Source organism: Chaetomium globosum, genomic scaffold (assembly GCF_000143365.1).
Source record: "Chaetomium globosum CBS 148.51 scaffold_5 genomic scaffold, whole genome shotgun sequence".
Taxonomy (NCBI): domain Eukaryota; kingdom Fungi; phylum Ascomycota; class Sordariomycetes; order Sordariales; family Chaetomiaceae; genus Chaetomium; species Chaetomium globosum.
The window spans coordinates 2,687,570-2,709,517 of NT_165980.1; the positions used below are offsets into that span (position 1 = coordinate 2,687,570).

The following is a 21,948-nucleotide window of genomic DNA, read 5'->3' on the forward strand; positions in this document are numbered from 1 at the left end:
GCAAGAGTTACACCATCATATCACAATGAAGTATCATTCAATATTAATCATGGCAAGTTTCATTATCGCGAAATACCAATACAATCCCAATCGTTAGAAGCCCCAATATAATGCCATTATGCCCCCAACACCATTGCGTCCTCAAATATACACATGAATCACAGTCTTTGGTCCAGCCTGCCCCAACCACCCCCTTACCACATCGCAGCCTTATCGAAATCAAACCTCCCCAGCTCCTTATTGGCATCCTCCAAATCTTTCTTGGCTTTCATGCGCATGTAGAAGATGGGGCAGTCCTTGCTGCTGCAGATGACCTCGCAGTGCATGCTGCCCTGGCAGCGCTGGCATTGCGTCCACAGGCGGCTGAACCTCACCTCCAGATCCGACGCCTTGTCTAGCGTCTTCTTGTAGAGCTCACCGACGCGCGGCGCATCATCGGCACACACGGCACCCTGGCTCTCCTCTTTGCCCGTGAGCGGCTTCTTGCAACCCATGCAGGTCTGCGTTTTCTTGGCGAACTTCATCAGACCGCCGACGGTCGGCGCGGCGACCGAGATGGCTCTCGTGTGCGCGCCCGAGAGGAGTGACTTGGCCTTGGCCTCGCTACCGAGGATGGGCTCAAAGATGCGACCCAGCGGCTTAGCCAGCTGGTTGTCCAAATAGTACTTGGTGTCGATCGGGACATTGTGCTCGAGCACGTACATGGGGTCCTCGGAGCGCTCAAAGTTCTTTGAGCCTGCCGCGCCCTTGACCATGACGTAGGCCACTCGGTCACCAAGCCCAGGGGCTGATCCAGGATCACGTTTCCTCATCCTCTGGGCTAGTTCGACGTGGGCTTGTTTTGCCGCGTAGTCATCCTTCGTCAGGGCTTTGGTGATGACCAGCTTGGACATGTCAATCTTGTTTTGCAGAAGGTCCGCGATGGTGTCCTTGACGTATCTGTGGCGGGTTAGCAAGGGAATTGGGATAGGGCAAGTGGGTGACATACTCTTGAGCACCCATGACATCTCGGTCGATGAGAATCATCCTCAAAACTTTCTCGATGACGGTCTGTACCAGCAGACAGTTGTCACGACGGACGGTTTCGATACCCTTGGTATCCATCTTGTCATGCTTCTCCGGCTTCGTCCAATAGAGTCCTGCGTAGCGCTTCTTGTTGATGAGAAGGTAGGGGAAGTAGACCTTTTCGAACTCCAGTTTGATGGGTTTAACAAACTTGCTCGAGACGAACTGGGAGGCATCCTCGCCAAGCCTCATTGCTTCAGCCAAATCGGTGGTCCCGAACTTCACCATGACGGAATCGGTATCACCGTAGATGACCTGGGCGTCGTGGGAGTAGCCGTTGGCAATATTATACCTGTTTTCCACCTCCTGCTTGGTCCTTTCAATCATCTGACGGCCAAAGCTAGTTGTGCTGCTGGCAATCTCCAAGCAGGGAAGCTTGCCGTTCGTCGCACCTGTCAGGCCATAGACGGAGTTGGCGCTGATCTTCAAGGCCAGTTGCCGACCGTTCAACACGGCCTTCTTGAAAGGGTCTGTCTCCGCAGCCAGTTCCCTCTTCGCCTGTTTTCTGGCGGAAAGCAACTCCTCCAGAATCTGAGCGAGCAGGCCTTTCCTCTGCTTGGAGGTGACGAACATGTCCCCGCTCGGGGTCACGATGTAGTCCTCGTCCTTCTTCAGGTTCCATCTCTCAATATCCTTCTTCTTGATGAGGGTCGTGTAGCAGAGGTTATGGGCCTGCATGATACTGGGGTACAGGGAGGCAAAATCCAGTGTGGCAATGGGGACATCGTAGTAGTTCTTGATGGGATCGATGACGGTGGCGCCTTCATATTGTTCTTCCGATGACTCTGTCGTCATGTTGGGGATGACCAGCTTTTGCTCCAGGGCTTTGCGGCAGAGCTGACTCAAGAATTTCACTTGTTGGCCGCGCGCAAGAAGGAAGTTGAAGGGCACACCCGTGACTCTTGCCATTTCGGTGTAGTTTTCGAGACAAGACAGCTTCTCCATCAGCCTCTGGGGGAGGTAGGCATCCTTGAGGCAGTACAGCGCCAGCCTGCGCCTCGATTCTGGTGTGCCTTCGAAAAGTTCCGTGATCATGGAGTGGTGGACGTCTTCCTTTTGCTCGCCCAGGAAATGAGACGAGACCGAATTCAGCGTGTAGCTTCGAAGCTGGTGGTCGCGCTGGATTAGCTGCAGAAGATCGAGCTGAAGCCGTCCGCTGATGTTGGTAACCTTGGTGTCACGGTTGCCCATCTGCTTGCTGGAGAAGTTGGACTCTTTTGAGTACGACCTGACACGTGTACGGGACCAATAGTCAAAATCACGGACTTTGAGGTGTTTGGCCCGGTCGATAAGGTAGGGGAAATCGAAGTTGGCAATGTTGTAGCCGGTGATGATATCGGGGTCCACTTCCATGAGGAAGTTCCTCCATGCCGATAGCATCTGGTCCTCCGTGTCGAAAGACATGACCTGAGTGGCCACAATTGGGCTCGTGGTGTCCAGACAGAAGACGTTTCGGACGAATGGTTTCTTGTCTCCGTATTTGGTCACGACGTTCGCGATTTGAATGACGGAGTCGGTGTGGGCCTCGGGGAAGATGCCTTTCCGGCCGGCGCATTCGATATCGAAAGAGAGGATCCTCAGGGGCGCCATCTTGGACCACTCGCCAACGGGCTTGTGTGAGATCAAATCTTTATAGCTGATCTCGGCTTCAAACTGGCAGTTGGACTGTGTGTTGGTCATGGGTATGTATTTGCCAGCCGGTGCCTCGACCCAAGCCATACCGGCAATCTGGATCCGACGTTAGCTTCACGTTCTTTCCCCTGCTGTCATTAGATTCCACATACCGAGCAGTCAACCATGAACCGAAGCAGGTACTGAATATTGTCATAGGTCATGATGGACCCGTCCACGCTCTTCCACATGCCCTTCCAATTGGCATTGCCGCTCTCGATCAACGTGCGGACTTTGTTGATAAGCTTCGGGTCGGTGACGGTGACCTTGATGAAGGGATTTTGGACATTCCCCTGAAAGCCGTAAATGTTTTCCCGCATGGTCAGGGTGACAGAATCGATGGCTTGGTGGCTGATGGCTAGCTGTGTCTCCAGGTAGGCCTTGAATTTGGGGCAGTCTTCGGGGGTAAAGGAGATAGGGGCAGCGACATATAGATAGTGCTTGAAGCCTTTTACATGCAGCAGCACAGAGTTGCCGTTCTCGGTAACACCAAAGAGCTTCACGGTTGCCTGGCCGCCCCCAAGTGTGCCCTCCTCGGCTTCGATGGCCTGGAAACAAAGACTGTCCTTCTCTGGGTCGTAGTCCTCGGGAATTGGTGGACGACTCCAAATCTGATCCTTCTCTGTGTTGTTCTGCTTGAGATCCGAGATATCTTGGCTCATGCGCTCGAGCACCTCGGTCTCAAAGGTGCTTTTCTGCTGGCTCGAGGCCAGCTTGCCCTTTCCGTCATTCTGTGAACTGTTGAATCGGACAGCAGGGGAGGAGGGAGGATCCTCTAGACGGCGCTTCTTCGAGGATACGGGAGTGGAGACAATGTTTCGACGGGCGCTCGAGGCTTCACCAAACACCCTCTTCTTGGGGAGTGTTGCCGACGGCATCTCGGGGCTGATGGAAAACCGGGTTCGTGTTATAGGAGTAGGTCGGGGGTATCGAAGTAGAACCTTTGTGTGATAAATCCGCCAAATCATGAACGGGTGTTGCGTGATTTCATCGTGCGACGGTTCTTGGAGTTGGAGTTTCCAAAAAGAAGGACAGCTGAGCCGGTGCAAGTGATAACGCGAAATCCACCCTTGGGGACTCGGAGACGCGCTCCTGCCCTTGTTACGTGACGAGCCCCACTTCCTGACGCGACTGATTTAATGGGCTGCGGCGCGCACTTACAGTCTTGCCATGATGGGGCATTCTAGTTGAGTACCTCATTATACTTCAGATAAAACACATAGGAAAAACTATACTTCAGATAAAACACATAGGAAAAACTTCAGAGAACACCCTCACACCATATCAACATTATGGGTTACTTGTAAATGCACTTTGTGTTAATCTTCATTATATGGTTCACACTTCTTACTCACTTTTGCACATCGTGAAAGCAAGGGAAACACTACTTTACCCTAACCCTTGATGCGATTTACCCCGCCAACAACGGTTGTTGAGGTACCTCTTGGTTGGCCGCCCGCCCTGACATGTACAACAGCAGTGCATGATGCTAGACCTCAACTTTAGTTCAACGTTTGCCCACCACAACCCTACAAATTAGATCCTACAGAAATACACCCTCGCTACTACTCAATCAGATGGCAGACAGACACGCGCCCTCCTCCCGGACCCTCGCGTCGGGCGTATCCAAAGTACGCAGCGGGGTACCGTCCGCTGCGAGCGTGCGCCGCAACCTCTTCCAGAGCCAGCTGACGCGCCGAGCGCCAGCGGCTTCGCCAGCATCCGAGGAGCTGCACCTCGACGCCGACGTGCACAAGGAACACCAACACAACGGCCAATTCCAGCCGCCGCAGGCCGAGACCTCCTTCCCGCAGGACGACATCGTGGTGCGCGACCACAACGGCGAGATCGAGCTTGGCGACCCGCCCACGCCGATTATCGACGACCCCGAGGACATGGAGGCGCTGGAGGCGCGACACGAGAGTGAGCTGGAAAGGGAGCGCCTGGCCGAGGCGGTGAAGCAGCACCAGATTGACCAGCACAGCGTGCCCGCACAACCTGAAGGCAAGGACCCTACCTCCTTCCCGTCTACTAGCAGCACCTGCGCTGCTAGACATATCTCACCTGGTGTCCCTCTGACTAAGACCAACGATTCCGCACCGACTATAGAGCTCCTCGAGGCCGTCAAAGCAAGCTTGAGAGCCAAAGTCGCGGCGCTAGAAGAAGATAATTGGTTGTACGAGCCGGGAGCGCGGCGGTAACAGCACTAGTAACAGGTTGTGTCTATTCATGAAGCTTCGTAGCTCATCCCGCATATGACCCGAATTCCCAGCCCAGCCCTAGGAACCGCAGCTGATTAATCCAGCCCCTCAGCAGCAGGTGCCTCTACCCGGCGAGCCGCTGGCCTACTTTGCCCGCCACCGGGCGCGCCGCCTCCGAACAAGCTGCCCATCATATCAAACAGTGGGTTGCTTTGCCTCGGCCGCTGGATGCCAAAGTACATTTCGGCAATCATCTCCAGCGCCGTATCCCAAGTGTCACCCAGCTCATTGATGTTTGGTCCGTACTTTGTCTTCAGCTGCCGGAATAAGTCGGGCGTGCCCTTTTGCACTGCTAGGAGGAGCAACCCAAGGAAGTTGAGTAGCGGCAGGCTGGGGAAGATGCGAACGTCGGAACCTTGCGAGCTTACGTCCTGCACCGCAAGCCCTTTGTTATCGGCCGCCAGGGCGCTAACGAAGGTACGGTATGAAGCATTGGCGGCGCGGACGTTGGCGACGAGCAGATATGGCAGGACGGCGCGGGCGCAGTAGAGGGGTGCCGTGTGGGACTCGTCCTCCTTGTACCAGTCGTACTCCATCCGGCTGAGCACTTCGGCCGACTCCTTGGTTCCGAGTATTAGGTGCCGCTCCGCCTCCTCGGCCTCATGCTCCTCGGCGAAGAGCGCGCCAACCACGTGGTGTAGCTCCGGGTCGCCGGCCGGAAACTCGCCGAACTTTTTGGACCACCTGTATCGTGTGTCTAGTCAGCCACCCGCAAACCCCCAAACCATAAACTACCGCATCCCCCTCCAAAAATAAATAAAAGAACATGGAAACCCACTCAATCATCTCCTTAATAAACTTCTTCCTCGTCGGCTCCTCCCTCTCAAACAGCCTCAAGCACGTCAACAGCTTGCCACGCGACGCACCATCCGGCTTCTGCGCCGCCTGGCGATACACATCCACCAGCAGGATAGCCAAGTCCCCGCCGCTGCCGCCCTGGCCCGCGCGCAGCAGCGCCTGCGACACGTTGGAGAGGATGTCGACGGCCGCCGGCCAGTTGGCCTGCTTCGTGTAGCGCGCCGCCACCAGCCGCGTCTCCTGTGCCGCCTCGTACTGCTCCTCGAAGGCCCCCTCCGCGATGCGCTTCTGCAGCCGCGCGATGATCTTTTCGATCTTGGACGCCATTTTGTTCTTCTTGGGGGGGGGAGGAGAAGAGGTCTCTCTCTCGTCGGCTGTCTGCGAGTGGGGGGATGGGGGGGGGTTTTGATCAGGTCGAGTCAGGTCGAGAGGTCGGGTCAAGTGGGAGAGGGCGGATAGTTGGTGATGGGGATGCTGGTGTTTTTGTCGGGGCTGGTCTTCGGGGGTGGTGCGGCCGTTTCTTCCCTCACTTCGCGCCTTGATCTTTCAGTGTCGAAATGAAGAACGGTGTGGAGGAGTCTCAACCGGTCAGTCGGTCTCGAAGTGGGCTCTACCCCCCGAAGCTCGGGTATGTACCTGATATGATGATGGTTGGGGTTGAATGGTAGGCAGGTTTCAGTGAGAGGGAAGCTCCAGTTCCCCCCGCCCTGCTGTCCGCCCCGCCACGTTCGAAGCTGCCCCGCACACTGTTTCCTAGAATATTTACACTGTGTGATTGGCGAAAGTCTAGTCCATTTATGGAAGTTGTAATTATAGAGAATAGTTTTCGACCTCTATTCCTTTCAACTACCTAAGCTGTTATTTCCTTGCTTTGGCCCACGAGCTTCGTGGCGCGAATGTGATGGGGGGATGGGGAAGGGGCTGGCGATGTATCGGTTGCTTCATATTTGTTCAACCAAAGCTATCGGCGCTGGACTGTTCCCTGCTTGGGCTGATGGCTTGGTAGAAAGGAATTTCGAAGCTGGTGTTGTTGGTGGTACATAACCATCCCTCACACACACCCTAGTGTGGCGAGTTTACCAACGTACATGCCGATGGTCGGCATCGACGGGAGAATCCAAGTCGAACGTGCTCCCATGAATTATACTCAGGGGGTATCATCCGCCCATGCGTCCCCGTATGCCAGTGCTCCTCCTGACGCGATGCGAAAACCCTCAGCTCCTCCCAAGTACTAGCCTACAAATTCCACCAAAAATAATAAATCGCTGTGTCATGCTCGGTCAAGACAGGTATTGTGTATCCCCAGCACCAACCGTACCCCCGACACGCCTAGCCCCTAAATTTAAGTCTGCTTGAATGGAATGCAACGAATCCGGCACAGCCCAGTCTCCAACCCAACGAGCACCCAGCACTCTCAACGAGCCAGCTTTTTGTAAAGTAACCGTTCCGACTTGCGTCTCGGTCTATTCTCGCTCATCGAGCAGCCCTTCTTCGTTCGGGTACCTCGCTTTCCCTTTGCGACCTTCCTCGCAGCTTCTGTCTTGATCGCGATCTCGTTGCTGTCTGCCTGCTCGTTGTTGTCTAGGTCATCCTTGCTCCTCGCATTCTCTTTATCTGCATCCCTCTTGTTGCTCGTGTCCTCTTCATTGTCCGAAGCCACTTTATCGTCCAGACACATCCTCTCTGGCGATGGGCCTCTGGGAACCTGATGGTAATTCGAACCAAGGGGCGCATCAGAGAAGAACTCTCCTATTGGCGAGGCCGTTTCCTAAATACTCTTCACCTGCGCCTCGGGGCCGGTATCTTGGGGATCACTCAGGTCAATCAACGGCTCCTCTTCGTCTCTCGTCGTAGCTTGTGCCGGGCCACTGCCCGCGCTGCCATTAGCAGTAGTAGCACCGCCACTGTTATTGCCATTGCTGCCCAGCCGTGTGAGTAACTGCGCGTTCGGCCGTTCCTGCATCTCCAACGCCTTAAGCGGGCTAGTGTTATTAGGGTCCTGCAACGACACCTGCTCGAGCGCCGGTGAGACGCCCATTTCCATCTCAATGTAATTCTCATATGAGGGTGGTGATGTCATCGTTGCCGTTAACCCAGGGGTCTCGTTGGTAGTATCGACGAGGTCTGGAATGGCCGTATCTTGCGTGGTTCTGGCAACCCTGTTGGGAGTTACGTCGCCGCCGGCGGTAGCCTCGAATACCGAGTCATTGTCGAACGGGGCGTCGAACGGGGCGTCGCGCATATCGTCGTCGAAATCTCCCGCCGACGCGTGATTAGTGTCCATTGAATCGATACTAGCCGACCGCTGTAGCCGCTTCGACTGCGAGCCGTCGCCAACGCCAGCGCTCCGCTTATGGCCAGGCCGATTTGATTGTAGCAGCTCCTGCTTGAAGAACCGGTTGTCAAGCCGAACGAAACTTTTGAGCGCGTCCGGCAGCGGTAGGTTGTCTTGCTCCAAGGCCTTGTCTGTCGCGTACACGAGGATAGGCTTGCACCCAACCGAACAGGTCTCGCGCATAACTGTTTCGTAGGTCACTTGCTACGAAAGGAGTCAGTAACAGCTAACAGTAAACGAGAGGCCATACTCACTGTGTGCTCGACTGTGTTGTCCGCCATTTTGAGGGACGTCTTCCACCAGCTCTTCTCTCCGACCACAGGAGCATCGTCAGCGGACTCGGCCCCGGCTTCGCTGGCCGGGACATGCATCCGTTGGTAAACGGTATTTGGGTCATTGACTACGCCACAAAGCGTGTACTTGTGTGTGGGGTTCCACTTCTCATCGGTGGAAGGTACTGTCAGAAGCGAGGACATTTTACGATTAACCTCATGAATTGCCTCCCTCTCCGGCAGGATGACCTCTGGAACGGTTGACATTAGTGATTGCGCACTAGCTCTCGGGTCTGGTTCCCAATTACCGTTGATGAAACTCTGGATATCCGCCAACCTATCCTCGAGCTCCCGTAGCTTGGCCTCGTAGTAGGTAACCGCCTCAGACTCTTCAGGTAGCAGACTCGGTTCGCCTGCGTGATCCTGCAAGTAGTACTCGCCCTCACCCTCGAATGGGGTCTGCTCATGCGTCCTCCAAAAGGCGCGGCGCTTGATTCTTGTTAACTTCTGCTGATATCGGTTCACCGCTTCTTTGATGAGAACTCTGCGGTCATAGGCCTTGTTCGTTTCGCGGTTGACCCATTTTATAAGCTCCTCTTCTTTCTCAATATTGGCCTCGTACGCCTTGAGCAAAGCAACCATCTCCACCTGCAACTCCTGGAGCTTTTCCCCATTACTTTTCAAGTACCGGTCGAGGTAGAAAGTTTCGGGTACCTCTAGCGGCACAGGTAAATTCTCATCTTTCTGGAAACGACAGGTGAAAATCTCTGAGGCCTGGCTGATCCAGGCCATCCGCGTTGAACCTAGATCTTCCCTTGCCAATCTTAGATCGGCAAAGAAAAGCCAATCTAACACATGGTAGAGATTCTTATGCATGGGATGTGTGTCTTTGCTGACCTGGAGGTCGAGGAGGCCGAAGCGATCCCCACCCTGGTGGGTGAAATCGTCGAGAGCGACAATCTCTACCGAGGAGATGAGTGTTTCCCTCTTCCCGCGGTTACCCTCGCCCGCCTCGAATTCGGCAAAGTTCTGGAAGAAGTCCTTCTCTGCATCGCCAGTCTCCTGTGCGTCCGGGTGCCTGGCGCGGATAAGGTTGTCGGCTGTCCCGTATGCGCGTTCTGTTAGCTCAAGGAAGGCTATCAGGCGATGGAGTTCGTTGGACCAAGATATGGCAGGGTCGTCCATCCATCCGTCGGGATTCGGTCGGCCGGGTGCGTATATCGATCCACCTTGCCACCAGTCGCTCTTATTGCCGTAGCCGTAGCTGGGAACCACACTACTCTCGAGTAATACGTTGCGAACTGCAGGAATTTGACTGAATATCATCAAGAGGGCCCCGACACGATGCTGGTCCCAGTCTCGATCCTTACGGCATCGCAGTAAGACCGGCATCTTATCCTTCCGAACTCGAAGGGTCGGATCTGGGTCGTTCTCCTGCCCCTTCACGGGCACCATGGCCCATTCGTCTGGATCGTAGTCCGGGCGATTGGCAGGACCGAAATGCACCGAGGACTCCCCGTGGTTGGTAATGACGCCTGACTGCTGCTGCGTCGGAGGAGGGGGCGGTGGGAATGCGTGTGGAGTTTGAATGCCCGAGACCGTTAAGGATTCATTGATGGCTCGTTGAAGTTGGTCCTCCTCTTCCTGGCGGTTGCTCGGGGTAGCCGTGGTGTACTCTCCGGTAGCGATATCGGCGATACGACTCATAGGCGATCTATTATTCGCTCTCGATGGGGGCCGCGAGGGCGCGCCATAGTAGTTATTCGGCTCGGTTCCGTAGATGACGGGGGGTTGCGTGTTGATCCCAAAGGCTGAACAGAACTTCGTCAGCACATGGAACACGGAATCTCCCGCAGAGAATAGAATCACCTTCGTAGTTTGGTCTAGTGGTCGAAGGATCCTCGCCTTCGCGGCCGGAGGAAAACGCGATCTCGTCCCAGCCGTACTTGCGTTTGAACTACGCCAACGTCAGCAACCACGGCGCTGTGCGCGCAAACCCAAGAAAAGCACCAACTGACCTTCTCACAGTCATCGAGAATCTCGTTGACGACCGTTTCAGCGTTGCCATGATTGCCCCGCAGCGCGGTCGAGATCATGGAGAAGTCGTTAAAGTTGGTAACCGTTGCCACCATCCTCACCTGGTCTTCCGAGACCACTACCTGGCTGAAGGCCATCCTCGTTTTCCCACTCCAGCGATGGCTTCGCCGTTAGAGGATGTGAAAGTCGGCTTGTCCAGAGCTATCGAGATGTCATCTGGGAGAGCGGACTGGGTTGGCGGGGGTTGGTGGGCGTCGGCGGCGGACAACCGTCACAATGGTGGGGGAGCTCTGGATCTTAGCCCCGTTCTTGGGCTGGGAGCTGCTGCGGGATCGTTAACTCACTCCCTCCCTGGTTAGGTTATGGGTTGGATAACCGGTACTGTGGTGCTCCAACATGCGGATAAAATAAAACGACTCTGTTTATTGGTTGTGCCAGAAATGGAACTCGGGGTCATCAACACATATGGCTGGTTTTATGGTTGCTAGCTGCATGAGTACGTACCTAAGTTTGCGCTGTTGTTGGAGTTTGACTTCGACAATGGTTTGTCTTGAATTGTACCTTCCTTTTCCTTTACCTTGCGCCCCGGCGTCCGTTGGTCGACAGTTACAAGGAAGCTCCGGTGTCCAGGTCTTGGCGTAGGAGGGGCACAGAGGGGCCGGCGGCAGCGGCAGCGCACGGACTGTGCCAATCGTTACCCGATGAAATTAGGTCATTCACAGGCATACTGTAAAGCGTTTGGCTCCAGGGGTTCAGGTTGCCCGCTGTCGAGCCAGTTCACCTCCCAGAACTGGGAAATTCAAGCCACCGAATCATATCCTCATACTTTTGTGTTGCAAAATTTGCGTGGGTGCTTGAGAAAAACAGTCTGATTAACCCGTACCACATTTACCCTTTCCCAAAGCAAATACCACGCCGGCCCACCGCAAATCCAGTAGACTCCATGGTATAAGCGCACCTCAGTGGATGGGTGTGCGTAAATACAACTAAATCCCCCTTCCCATGGTCGTAGACCGTAGAACGCCCCTTTGTGGTGTTCACCAACGCTATGCAGGTTATAATGTACCGTGACCGGTGAAAATAAAGGAAAATGACATCAGACGAGGGAGAGCTGGACATCAGAAGATGGAGTTGGGTGTCGTGCCCAAGCCATCGCGTTCTTTACTTGTCGTCCTCGTCCTCGTCGCTTCCCTCGCCCTCCCCTTCATCATCGTCGAAGTCCATCTCATCCTCATCACCCGTATCGCTTCCTCCAAAATCGAACTCTTCGTCCGAGCTTCCGGCCCAGAAATCGGCATCGTCGTCCTGCTTCGGCGGCGGCGCTTCAACGAAGCTCGTGGGCATCTCAAAGTCGGCAGGAACATCCTTCTTGGAACGTGCAGCAGTTTCAGTGGCCTTCTCGAGGTACTCGCCCCGACGGTCGCGGTACATGACGCCGGCGTCGACATTGGCGGGGGAGTTGATCTCGGGGTCGTCGAGTAGCAGCAGGACGGAGCGGAGCACGCTCTCGGCGCCTTGGAGCGGGGACCACCTCTCGCTCGCCTCTTCGCCAGATGTAATATCCTCCCCGGGCTTGTGCAGGATCGAGATGCAGAGCTGGCCATCGGGATAGATGTTGGGGTGGGTAATAGGAATCAGGAAGCGGAACTTGGGCGGTTGGTACGGGTACTCGTCGGTGAAGGTCATTTCGGCCTTGAAGTAGCCGCCGTTGAACGGGCTATCGGAGTTGATGACCATGAGGGCGAAATGCCACTTAAGGATGTTGCTGTCCTGATCGTCATCCTGCCCGAGCGATGCTGTTAGCGATGAGGTTTGACGGCAGGTCGGGTAGAAGTTGAGGGGCTGGGTCGGAACCTACATCGTGGAAGTGAATCCAAGTCTCCTTCCGCAGTGCCTTCATCTCGCTCATCAGGCGCGTCTTCGCGCCGGTCGGCGCTGCTGTACGAGACATGGCGACGGTTGGCGGCGACGGGGGCTATCGTTGTGGAAACAGAGGCACGCAGTCGGGTTCGGGGGTATGGAACAGAAAGTGCCACTAGGGGTGAACAACGAGTGACGAGGGGCGGAACCTTCTTCTCGATGTATGGAGAAAAGGCGAAGTCGGTCGGCTTGTCGGAGGGACTACACAGCAATCGGCTGGGGGGTGTTGAATAGATCGTGTTTGTGTACAGGCAGGTGAAAAATAGAAGTGAATTAACAAACCACACTCCTCTTTAGAACTCTACCGAAGTTATTGTGAAACGCAGAATACAGTGAGGAAAACAGGGGAAACAATAGAAACAGAAAGGGAGGAGTTGGCGCCGAGGCTGACTATTTATTATTAGGTACCTATTGAGGACCTTGCCGATCCATGCGCCTGGCGGTGACAAGCAAAGAGTCACCCGCCGCCAGGCATTCCTTATCAGGGGAAGTCGCGGAGCTGCCGAGCCAGCCAGAGAACCCCCCCACCGCAGGCCACCGCCTTGGAAGCCAGTGATCAGTCTCAAACAAATGCCCCGCCACAAGTCTCAAGTGACCTCAGCCGACCCATAAAAAATAAAGCAGGGCTCTGAGTGGCCTTGCGTCACAAAGTCCTTCAGCGGCCTCATCAAAGCCGAGGATGATGATGCACTTAGGATAGGTATTGACAGAAATTCGAAGCCCGGATCAGGTGGGTTGTTGCAAAAACCCGAAAAAATTACACTACTTATCTTTACATTTTCACAACACTTTCAACCTCACCACGCCACCGTCGAAAGCGAGCAGGCTAGGTAGGACCTAAACAGCCCAGTGCAGCGCCCTGATCGGACATGGTCTGTTGCAAACCGACCAACAGCTGCAGTGGGTGAGGCACCCAATCGCCTCCCAAAATGTGTGTCGGTGGCGAAAGAAGCCTCAAATTCCCGACAGCCCGATCATCTGCGGCCTGAGCAATCATCATTCCTCTCAGCCATTTTTATCGTCTTTGTTGCAATTATGCATGTAGTTAGGTGGCATGGAGCAAATCGAGTAATTATTTGCTTACCAATAACGGAATCCATGGGCCGTTAACCCAACAGCGAATCCCGGGTATCATGACAAAAGTACAACAAAATAATGACGTCCAAAATACGGTGCAAAGCCGTCATGCATCCACCTGCAGGAGTCAGACCGAGCCACCAAGCAAAGTAATCCCGAAAGGCACGTATCATAGCCAGATAAGCAAAAAGACCAGATAAAAACCGGCACCCCCAACAGAGCAGAGAGATTATCCGAGAAAGAGAGAACCCCTCAACATTTTCAAATACCAATAGACCACCGCCTCTCCCTCTTCCTCGATCCCGACCACGACCCCGGTCCCGATCCAGACCCGGAGCCGGACCCAGACCCCGCCCCCGCGGCCGCACCGCCAGAAGCAGTCGTGGCAGCAGCAGCAGTAGAAGCCTCCTAGGCCCCCAGGTCGTAGTAGACACACTTGCCGGTGCGGAAGTTGTAGACAAAGGCGTTGGGGGCGCTGCCCTCCTTGCGGGCCTCCCAAGCCCAGCGCCACTGGAGGAGCATGTCGTGGAGCTCGCGCACGTACTTTTTCTCGGCCGTGCCCACGCCGTGCTCGACGCGCCGCCAGCTCTCCGGGTCCGACAGGCTGGTGCCGCGGATCAAGTCCACCACCGCGTCCGACGTCTCGATGGCCGCCACCGGCCCGTCCAGGAACGTCTGCACCAGCCGCGACGCGCTCGCGTGCGCCTGCTCCACCACCGCGTGCCGGTTGAACTTCTTGGACTTGGTCTGCGCCACCAGCACGTGCACTTCCTGCGGGCCGTGCTCTGCCGTGGCCGTGGTCGGGAGCGCGCCGCCGGAGTCGGAGTGCGGTAGGCCAGTCGTGCGGAGTCGCGTCCCCGAGCGGGAATCGCGGTCACGGATTTCGGACTTCAGCCAGTTCAGGAGCTCCTTTGCCGAGATGTCGGCGTCGGAGGCGTCTTTGCGGCCCATCGTTTTGATCTTGAGCTGATTGTCCTGCTTGATGATGATGATCCAGCTATAGGACTCATCGCGGTAGCTCGAGAGCAGATCTTCTGGGGATCGGGCGTCACGGGCAAGTTCGGCGCTGATACCATGCGCCCATAAGGTTTGAAGAAGTTCAATGCCCGAGGAGCGAAGAACGGATGGGTCGAAGCTGGCGACCAAGACATCGCACTGCTAACGTTAGCCACTTACTCCATGATTAGAGGGGAGGGAGGTTGTGAGGCTCACCCGTTTTGCGCTGAAGATTCCGTGGGCTTCCTCGTCGACCGCCTTTTTGAGAAACGCCTTGCCCGTGGTCTTGGGGACTTGTTTCGCAAGCTGCTTTTCCCAGTTGAGACTGAAACCCACCGCGTGACGCTCTTCGAACCGGCTCCCGATCTTGGGACGGTGCTCCTTAATCAAGCCGTCGTAGCGGCCGCCGGCAGCGAAGACGTCCTTGACCTTTTTGTCGTATAGGCAAGCAAAGAGAATCCCCCCACGAAAGAATGTCTCGTTGATGCTGCTCAGCGGTGCGATGTAGACCTTGCCGCTCAAGCCAAATTTCTTGGTGTAGTCATACACTTCCCTCAGGTGGGCCAGCGTGGACGATACTTTCTCGCTGTATTCGGTCCCGTCGAAGAGGACCCTCAACTTAGAAATGGCCTTGCTGGGGGTGTCTAGTCAAGTTAGCGAGTCCGGGCTGTGCCACACCACAAGGACGTACTCACCTCTGAAGTCAAAGCTCTGTAGCTCATCGACACTGGTAGCTGACATCCCTACCAGAGGCGATCTGAGCTCGCTGCGAACCTTAGGCCACGTGAAATTCCGAATGTTGAGTTTGCTGAGAACCTCGGCAGCAGCATGCCTTGCCCCAGGCTCCACGCCGCAAAACTCAAAGATCAGATGTAAAAGATCCGAGTGGCCAAGCTGGAAGCAGACCGGGGTCGATGACGTGGTGGGAAAGGCAGTGACAATCTCGTCCAGGACCTTGATGACCTCCGCCTCTTTCAAGGCAAGGTCCAGGGCGTCGGTGGTGACAATGTCAAAGTCGACCTCTCCATAGACGTCCGGCTGCCCACCGTCATGGCGGTCACGGAAAATGTTCCCAAAGGAATACGAACGCATCGGCACTGTGCCGTTCGTAATCCTCGCGAGGGAACGAGCATGTCCCATCACCAAATCAAAAGGGAGCTGAAGCACCGTGCCGTTTTTGTCAAGCAAATGCACGGCGTTTTGACCGTAGTGTGATGACCGAGGATAAAGCGTGGACGTTGGAGCCTCCACGGCACCGTGCCGCCGGAAGATGGATATCAGGGTCTCTTTCACGATGTATCGGCGCATCAGGTCTGCGGGACTGGGGATCGACGAGGACATATCCCACGCGTAGTCTTTCGCCTGTTCGATCTGCCGAGCAAACAACGTCTCGAGCATCTTTTGGAAATACGGTGACGTCGGGTCGGCCATGCCCGCGATGGCGCGCCGTATCGCCTCGCTCTCCATCTGGACTGGCATTTTCCCGCTCTTGAGCAGCTCGATACTAGAAGGTCGCTCTTTCGGATTGTGGGTCAAAAGAGACAACAAGACTTCGGTGTGGTTCTTGTCGGTGGGTTTGAAATCCGACGGCAGAGCTGGTGGATTCCGCCGGACTTGCTCAAGGACCAGAGCACGCTGCATCCCGAGCATGGGGGGGTATGACATTTCGAAGAAGATGACGCCGAGTGAGTACATCTAGGGGCGATCAGCAATTAATCCTGCTTCCAGCCGGGGCATTGAACTTACATCCACTTTGGCAGTGTACGAGCCACTGCCCCCTGTTCTTACTTCTGGTGCAACGTAAACGGCAGTTCCGATGCTCCGAGTCATATCGCTGGCATCCGCATTGGAAGCAGTCTTGTCCATAGCAAGCTGCCCGCTGGTGGCCAGGCCAAAATCTCCTATCTTGACATTTTCAACGCCATCTGGGCCGGCGCTGATAAACACGTTCTCGGGTTTGAGGTCGCGATGGACAATGTTGAGACTGTGTATGTGAGCAAGGCCTTCGAGAATCTGACGAAAGAGACGCCAAATTTCCTGGCTTTCCTTGGACAGGTTGCGAGATATCAAGTCGCGAAGGGTCTTGCTTGAAATCAGCCTCGGCCATAAAGGGATATAGAAAGAAAACAAAAACCTACTCGCTTCTCGCAGTATTCCATAGAAATGTACATGATGGTGCGAAACGGGCGGGAACTTCCTCTCCTCGTACGTTTGCCAGGAACGACGAGGTGGTCTTTCATCGGAACCTTGCTGTTCAAAGTCGATGTATCCTCATCGGATGATGACCCTTCGTCTTCATCATCCTCATATTCGTCGTCGTCGTCATCATCGTCAACCGCTGAGCCATCGCCAAATTCTATGTATGGGTGGCCGCTCGATGACATGAAGTCCAAGCCTCTGCTTTTGCTCTCGGCAAATTCAATGTTAATACTCCGTGATATCGTATCCCTCGAAGTACCCGGGCCGTCTGTTGCTGTATCCCCATCCGTGTCGGAGTAGTCCGGAATTTCCTCGAGCCAGGTGTTGTAATATCGGACGACGGCAGGGTGGTTCATCTGGGAGAGAAGCCTGACTTCCTTGAGCATTTCGGACAGTGTCTCCTGAGACCTCTGCGTAATCTTCTTGATCGCATAAAGCCGGCCATCAATCATCTTGCGGGCTCTTACTACTTCTCCGAAACCACCTTTGCCTAGCCGAGCCTCCTCTACATAATCTTGCAGATATCTCGAAGTCACAGCCCCGCGGTTCATCGAATCATGGCGCAACCTCCGCGGCAATCCCTGGGAGAGAGAGATCATGGAGCCACCAATAACAGCGGAATCGTCTTCTTCCAGGATAGGGGCATTGGTTGCTAAGAATTCGCTTGAGGACAGTTCAAACGCCCGCGGCCGCTTCTTGGGGTCCGACTTGAAGAACTTTGTCACCAGTTCCTCGAGCGGTCCTGAGAGCGAAAGGGACTCCATCAAGGCTGACGGAGAGTGGTACTTTTCGGGCACGTCTAAGCCGAAGAGCATCTGCAACACGACTATGCCAAAATCCCAGACATCTGTCTTCTGGGTGTACTGAGGTTTCGACACACCTGCAATCTCGGACGGGAACCAATAGGCTGACTTTGCGGTCCGCATGGCGGTTAGGCTGGCTACCTTGGTGCACATGTTGTGCAGCTCTCTCTGGTAACCGGCATCGGCCAGCTTTGGGACAACGTCACCGGCTGGCTCCCTGCAGAGGAGGATGTTCCCGGGATGAATGTCCTGATGGACGATTCCGTTGTTATGTAAAAATGCAATCGCTTCTAGCAGGTCTGTCGTCCATATCTTGGCTTTGCTGATGTCGATTTGACCAGCAAGACTCAAGAGTTCATCCACAGGGCCTTTGTCGCTGAGAAGCGTCAGGACACTGATGGTCCACACGGCTGGAGACGACGAGTCCGTCTCGCTGACGGAGCGGTCGATTTTGAAATCAAGGAGCTCAAGAAGGTTTTGATGGCGTAGTTTCTTGAGAGACTCCAATTGCATCTCCAAAGACTGAAGCTGCTTCTTGAGGTGGGCCGAGTCTTTCCCATGATACTTGAGCTCGACCTGCTTGAAAGCTAGGCTGGGACGTAGATTTTTCGCCGAGAGAACCGGCTTGACCTTGTAGACGGTGGTTACCGGGCCTTCACGATACACCACCTTTCCAATGACTGTTTGAAAGTACAGTGCGTTGCCTGACCTGTCAGTCAACTTGCACGGTTGGTCAAGAACAAGAGCGACGTCGGTATCAGCAGGATCCTCTGCAACACGGCCAGGTGACAGTTGTTGACTCCTGTTCTTCTTCCTCGACTCTTTCGCTTTGTTTCTTTGCCGCTTGATCTCTTCCTGGACCATGTCACCCAACACCCGCTCCTCTTCTCTGGTCTCTTCGAGTTTCTTACGATCCTCCAGCTCCTTTTCGTCCCTGGCTTGCTTCGCCAGCTCAGCTTCGTGGGCGGCTCGCTCTTCCTCTAGGGATGGCAGTTCCAGCCCCTGGGCTTTTTTGGCGGCAGCGATTTCCAGAATCTCACGGATGCCCTCGACGATGCGGTCAATCATCTCCTGTTCCTCGGTAGCCCAAACTATTGGCCGCGTCTCGATGAACTTTTGGATCTTATACTTGGTCGATTCTCGCAAGTCGCTGTCATCCTTGATGGTCAACAGAGGAGGAGACTTTGGGTAGGTTGCAACGAGGACAACCCCAAGTGTCAACGCAACTTCGTCATCCGACGAAGCTTTGATCCTGATGTCGAAGGATGGTTCAGATTTCTCGAATTAAACAGTTAATTATGAACGAAGATGCATGAGATGAGACTTGGGAATTTCATGAGTCAACTTACATGCCACGCACTAGGGGCAGTGCTATGCTCAATGAAATCCTCGCCATAAATGGCTTGTAACACCATCACTTCATTTTGCTGCAACTCGTGGTATTGTATCTGAGATGCAGATGTCCCGGGACTCTTGAGCCCCGGGAAACTTTCGGTTCCATTTTGTTTTGGTGATTTCGCGGGCTTCTTTTTGGCAGCCATCGCAACCTTGAGTGATTGACTGAGTGAGTGGGTGAGTGAGTGAGAGTATCTGAGAACCTTAACTAGGTAGGTAGTTAAGAGTCCCAAAATCCGAGACTCAGACTGAGACGATCGAACTGGTGGGTCCGGTGATATGTAGGTGACTCAACGACCTACTCAACTCCAACTCCTGTGTAGAAGAAGCTTTGACTGTAACCTCGGAGGTGGTACCCTTAAATGGGACCGTTAAATGAACTGCACAGCCCAAAAGTGGCCGTGAGACTTTACTTCCCGAGATAAACCCATCATTTTTCTAGAAATCTTTGTTTGAGTTAGGTTTCGGTGTTTAGATGAGGCCCTTTGGGAAGACAGCAACCTTGAAAGTATGGAAGGAGTGGGGTTTGTGTCTGCCTTTTGTTGTTGGGAGTTCTGGTTGTCTCCAAGACTCAGTAGTGGTGGGGCATCTTGGTGGCTCGGGCCGCCCCACTTGCTCTTGAGCAAGCGCCTGCAGGTGACGCGCCCCGTCGCGCTAAGATGAAAGCCCCCACCACCCTAAGAACCCCACAACAAACCCCGACCTGGGCTGTTGAATGGCTGCATTTGGCAATCAATACACAGGACTTGTGTAAACAGCAACAACGAAAGGCACGACTGCGCCAGACCCGGCCGACTGCGAATTTTTGATGGGCCGACTCCCACGGCCGTAAAGTAATCCCGGCGGGTAACTCTGTATCTATTTCTGGGGGCAACAACAAAAAATCGCAATGATTAGCTGGGCGCTGAAGCGCAATTCGGACAACTCGCGCGACGCGCCGGTCTCCGGTACGAGAAACCCCTCCACGCCGGGTATTGGGAAAGCGCTTTTTGGGGTCTTGAACTCACACAATTGCAGATGACACCACTCAGATTGACATCCCTGACACTCCTGCGCCCGTCTTTGCCGTGCGTGCGCTGAAGACGGCCCTCTTCGGTACCCCCGCAGCTAAGGATCGCCGGGCCGCGACGAAGACAGCGAAGAACCATGACAGCCCAGCAGAATGTCAACTCAGTACCAGCTGCGGACAGGTCGCCAACGAAACCTGCGGGCATCCTCCTCACGCCCGGCACCGGTACGACGCGCCGGAAGCGCGTCTCATTCGGCAATGACGTGAAGCAAGGCTCTGGAGGGACTGCCAGGACTAGCGCTACTGGATTACCAGACGAGTGCCCTGGGAAGTTCCCAAGCCCGTGGGTTGACCGAAACGGAGACGAGGCACAACCACGGCCGAAAACTAGATTGCAACAGGCCATGGAGAACTCCAGGAAGGCCAACACCAAGGACGGCGGAACGGAGGAGAAGGATTTTGCTCATGCGGCAAAGGAGCCGGAAGACGCATGGGAGGAAGTGGAGGACGATGAATCAGACTTTGACGGCGACGTCACCACGGATCTCAACGAGCCGCACTCGCGCTCCGGCAAATACTGGAAGTCCTACTTTGAGACTTACCATAGCGATGCAAAGATGGAGATGGAGAAGCTGGTCAAGTACAAGCATCTCGCCAAGTCTTATGCGAAGATGAAGGACACTGAGGCGCTCGAGCTTAACCAGAAGCTCAAGGAAGAGCAGGGAAAAGTCAAGTCAATGGAGGAAAAGATTGCCGAGATGGCCCGACAAGCAGGATCCACCACAAGAAGGAAGGGAGGCGAAAGCGACCCGATATTGATGGATGAACTCAAGAAACAAACGGCTCTTGCAACAGAGTATAAAATTCAACTACAGGAGTTGGAGTCTCTGCTTAATATCGAGGACGATGCTGATGGACGCCAACGACAACAACGAACAGCATCACCCCCGGACGCAGCGGACCCTGATGGAAACTCAACGAGAGCTGAGGCGGGCTAGGTCGCAGGTCCGCGAGCTAGAAAAATTGCAGGAGGAACGAGACCGACTAAGATCTGACTTGAAATTCGCCGAGCAACGGGCCAGCAAGCTTGCTGAAGAGAATCGGAAACTATCAAGGGAACTGTCTCAGACCACGTCGAGGACCCAAGACCTGGAGAAGATGTTGGAGGACTCTAAGGGCTCTTATGAAAAGCTCAAGGATGACGCCAAGTCTCGATATGTTGAAGCCCAGCAGGTCCTGCAAAAGAAGAACGAGAAGATTTCGGAACTTCAAGAACTCGATTCGCTCAAGAGAGAGGGAGCAGAACCAAGACAGCCGACTCGGTCTACGCGGGCGAAGAGCTTTGACGAAAAGTTGGTTCCGACGGAAAGGGAGAGCGCCCGGGTGTTATCAAAAGATGTCAATGGCCTCAAACAAAAGCCCAGCGAGAAGGCTGCGACCAGTTCAACAGCCCTGGCGGAAACGAGGCAGAGGGAGAAGCGTAGCAGAGACGACCTCAACAAGCGTGCATCCCATGATGATGCAACCCTGGCGCAAGCCCGCGCTCTGAGGGAGAAGCTCGAAGCCGAGTTTGGCACAAAGGGGCTACCTACTTCCACCGTCTTTGGCGACCGCGGAAACCTACAGGACAGTCACGGCTCCGCATCAAGCGGGCATTCTGCCCACTCCAGGGAAGGCCGGTCCTATCCCAGCCGGACCGACCGGCCATCACGAGCGGCCCGGCCAGCGTCGACATCTTTGGGGAAGGTCACTCTAGGCGACCTCCCTACAGAATCTCGCGACAAACGCGCCCGTAAGAGTTCGCTCGAGCAGATGAGGCAGGTCCCAGTCCGGCCTTTATCACGAGGTAGCGAAAGTGACACGTCGCCCGATGTTGGGGGCGCGAATGCGCAGACTAGTGCTGTCTGGAGCACCATGAATGCCTCGCGGACTGCCTTGCCGGAGCACCGGAAGGCGGCGGCGCTCGCTCGGATTCAGCGGAGGATAGCGGAGAGGAAGATGTTGCAGCAGGCTGGGCGGGATAAGGAGAATGCACGGCCATAATGCGTGGTATTGGTGTTGGTTGTTGTTTTGGTACTTGGCCTTGTTATGTGTTGGCTCTGGTCGGTCT

The 21,948-nt window shown here is 54.9% G+C and overlaps 8 protein-coding genes across 8 annotated transcripts; 2 read left to right on the plus strand and 6 right to left on the minus strand.

Moving 5' to 3' along the window:
• Positions 1 to 194: 194 nt before the first annotated feature.
• CHGG_07715 (uncharacterized protein) lies at positions 195 to 3,614 on the minus strand (the record flags this gene model as incomplete). The annotated part of the gene is made up of 3 exons (XM_001225370.1): positions 195 to 939; positions 989 to 2,793; positions 2,850 to 3,614. The coding sequence occupies 3 exons, from the start codon at positions 3,612 to 3,614 to the stop codon at positions 195 to 197; spliced, it is 3,315 nt and encodes a 1,104-aa protein (XP_001225371.1).
• Positions 3,615 to 4,309: 695 nt separating this feature from the next.
• On the minus strand, positions 4,310 to 4,558 carry CHGG_07716 (uncharacterized protein; the record flags this gene model as incomplete). Its single annotated transcript, XM_001225371.1, has 1 exon — positions 4,310 to 4,558. One exon carries the CDS (start codon positions 4,556 to 4,558, stop codon positions 4,310 to 4,312), a length of 249 nt encoding a protein of 82 aa, XP_001225372.1.
• A 474-nt stretch (positions 4,559 to 5,032) lies between these two features.
• CHGG_07717 (uncharacterized protein) lies at positions 5,033 to 6,122 on the minus strand (the record flags this gene model as incomplete). The annotated part of the gene is made up of 2 exons (XM_001225372.1): positions 5,033 to 5,681; positions 5,776 to 6,122. The coding sequence occupies 2 exons, from the start codon at positions 6,120 to 6,122 to the stop codon at positions 5,033 to 5,035; spliced, it is 996 nt and encodes a 331-aa protein (XP_001225373.1).
• Positions 6,123 to 6,352: 230 nt separating this feature from the next.
• CHGG_07718 (uncharacterized protein) lies at positions 6,353 to 7,030 on the plus strand (the record flags this gene model as incomplete). The annotated part of the gene is made up of 2 exons (XM_001225373.1): positions 6,353 to 6,423; positions 6,862 to 7,030. The coding sequence occupies 2 exons, from the start codon at positions 6,353 to 6,355 to the stop codon at positions 7,028 to 7,030; spliced, it is 240 nt and encodes a 79-aa protein (XP_001225374.1).
• A 533-nt stretch (positions 7,031 to 7,563) lies between these two features.
• CHGG_07719 (uncharacterized protein) lies at positions 7,564 to 10,576 on the minus strand (the record flags this gene model as incomplete). The annotated part of the gene is made up of 5 exons (XM_001225374.1): positions 7,564 to 8,334; positions 8,385 to 9,116; positions 9,300 to 10,213; positions 10,272 to 10,359; positions 10,421 to 10,576. 5 exons carry the CDS (start codon positions 10,574 to 10,576, stop codon positions 7,564 to 7,566), a joined length of 2,661 nt encoding a protein of 886 aa, XP_001225375.1.
• A 1,024-nt stretch (positions 10,577 to 11,600) lies between these two features.
• Positions 11,601 to 12,390, minus strand: CHGG_07720 (uncharacterized protein; the record flags this gene model as incomplete). The annotated part of the gene is made up of 2 exons (XM_001225375.1): positions 11,601 to 12,221; positions 12,298 to 12,390. 2 exons carry the CDS (start codon positions 12,388 to 12,390, stop codon positions 11,601 to 11,603), a joined length of 714 nt encoding a protein of 237 aa, XP_001225376.1.
• Positions 12,391 to 13,844: 1,454 nt separating this feature from the next.
• On the minus strand, positions 13,845 to 18,975 carry CHGG_07721 (uncharacterized protein; the record flags this gene model as incomplete). Its single annotated transcript, XM_001225376.1, has 6 exons — positions 13,845 to 14,411; positions 14,613 to 15,076; positions 15,128 to 16,127; positions 16,179 to 16,478; positions 16,571 to 18,712; positions 18,784 to 18,975. 6 exons carry the CDS (start codon positions 18,973 to 18,975, stop codon positions 13,845 to 13,847), a joined length of 4,665 nt encoding a protein of 1,554 aa, XP_001225377.1.
• A 743-nt stretch (positions 18,976 to 19,718) lies between these two features.
• CHGG_07722 (uncharacterized protein) lies at positions 19,719 to 21,881 on the plus strand (the record flags this gene model as incomplete). The annotated part of the gene is made up of 4 exons (XM_001225377.1): positions 19,719 to 19,776; positions 19,847 to 19,887; positions 19,937 to 20,571; positions 20,714 to 21,881. 4 exons carry the CDS (start codon positions 19,719 to 19,721, stop codon positions 21,879 to 21,881), a joined length of 1,902 nt encoding a protein of 633 aa, XP_001225378.1.
• Positions 21,882 to 21,948: the final 67 nt, after the last annotated feature.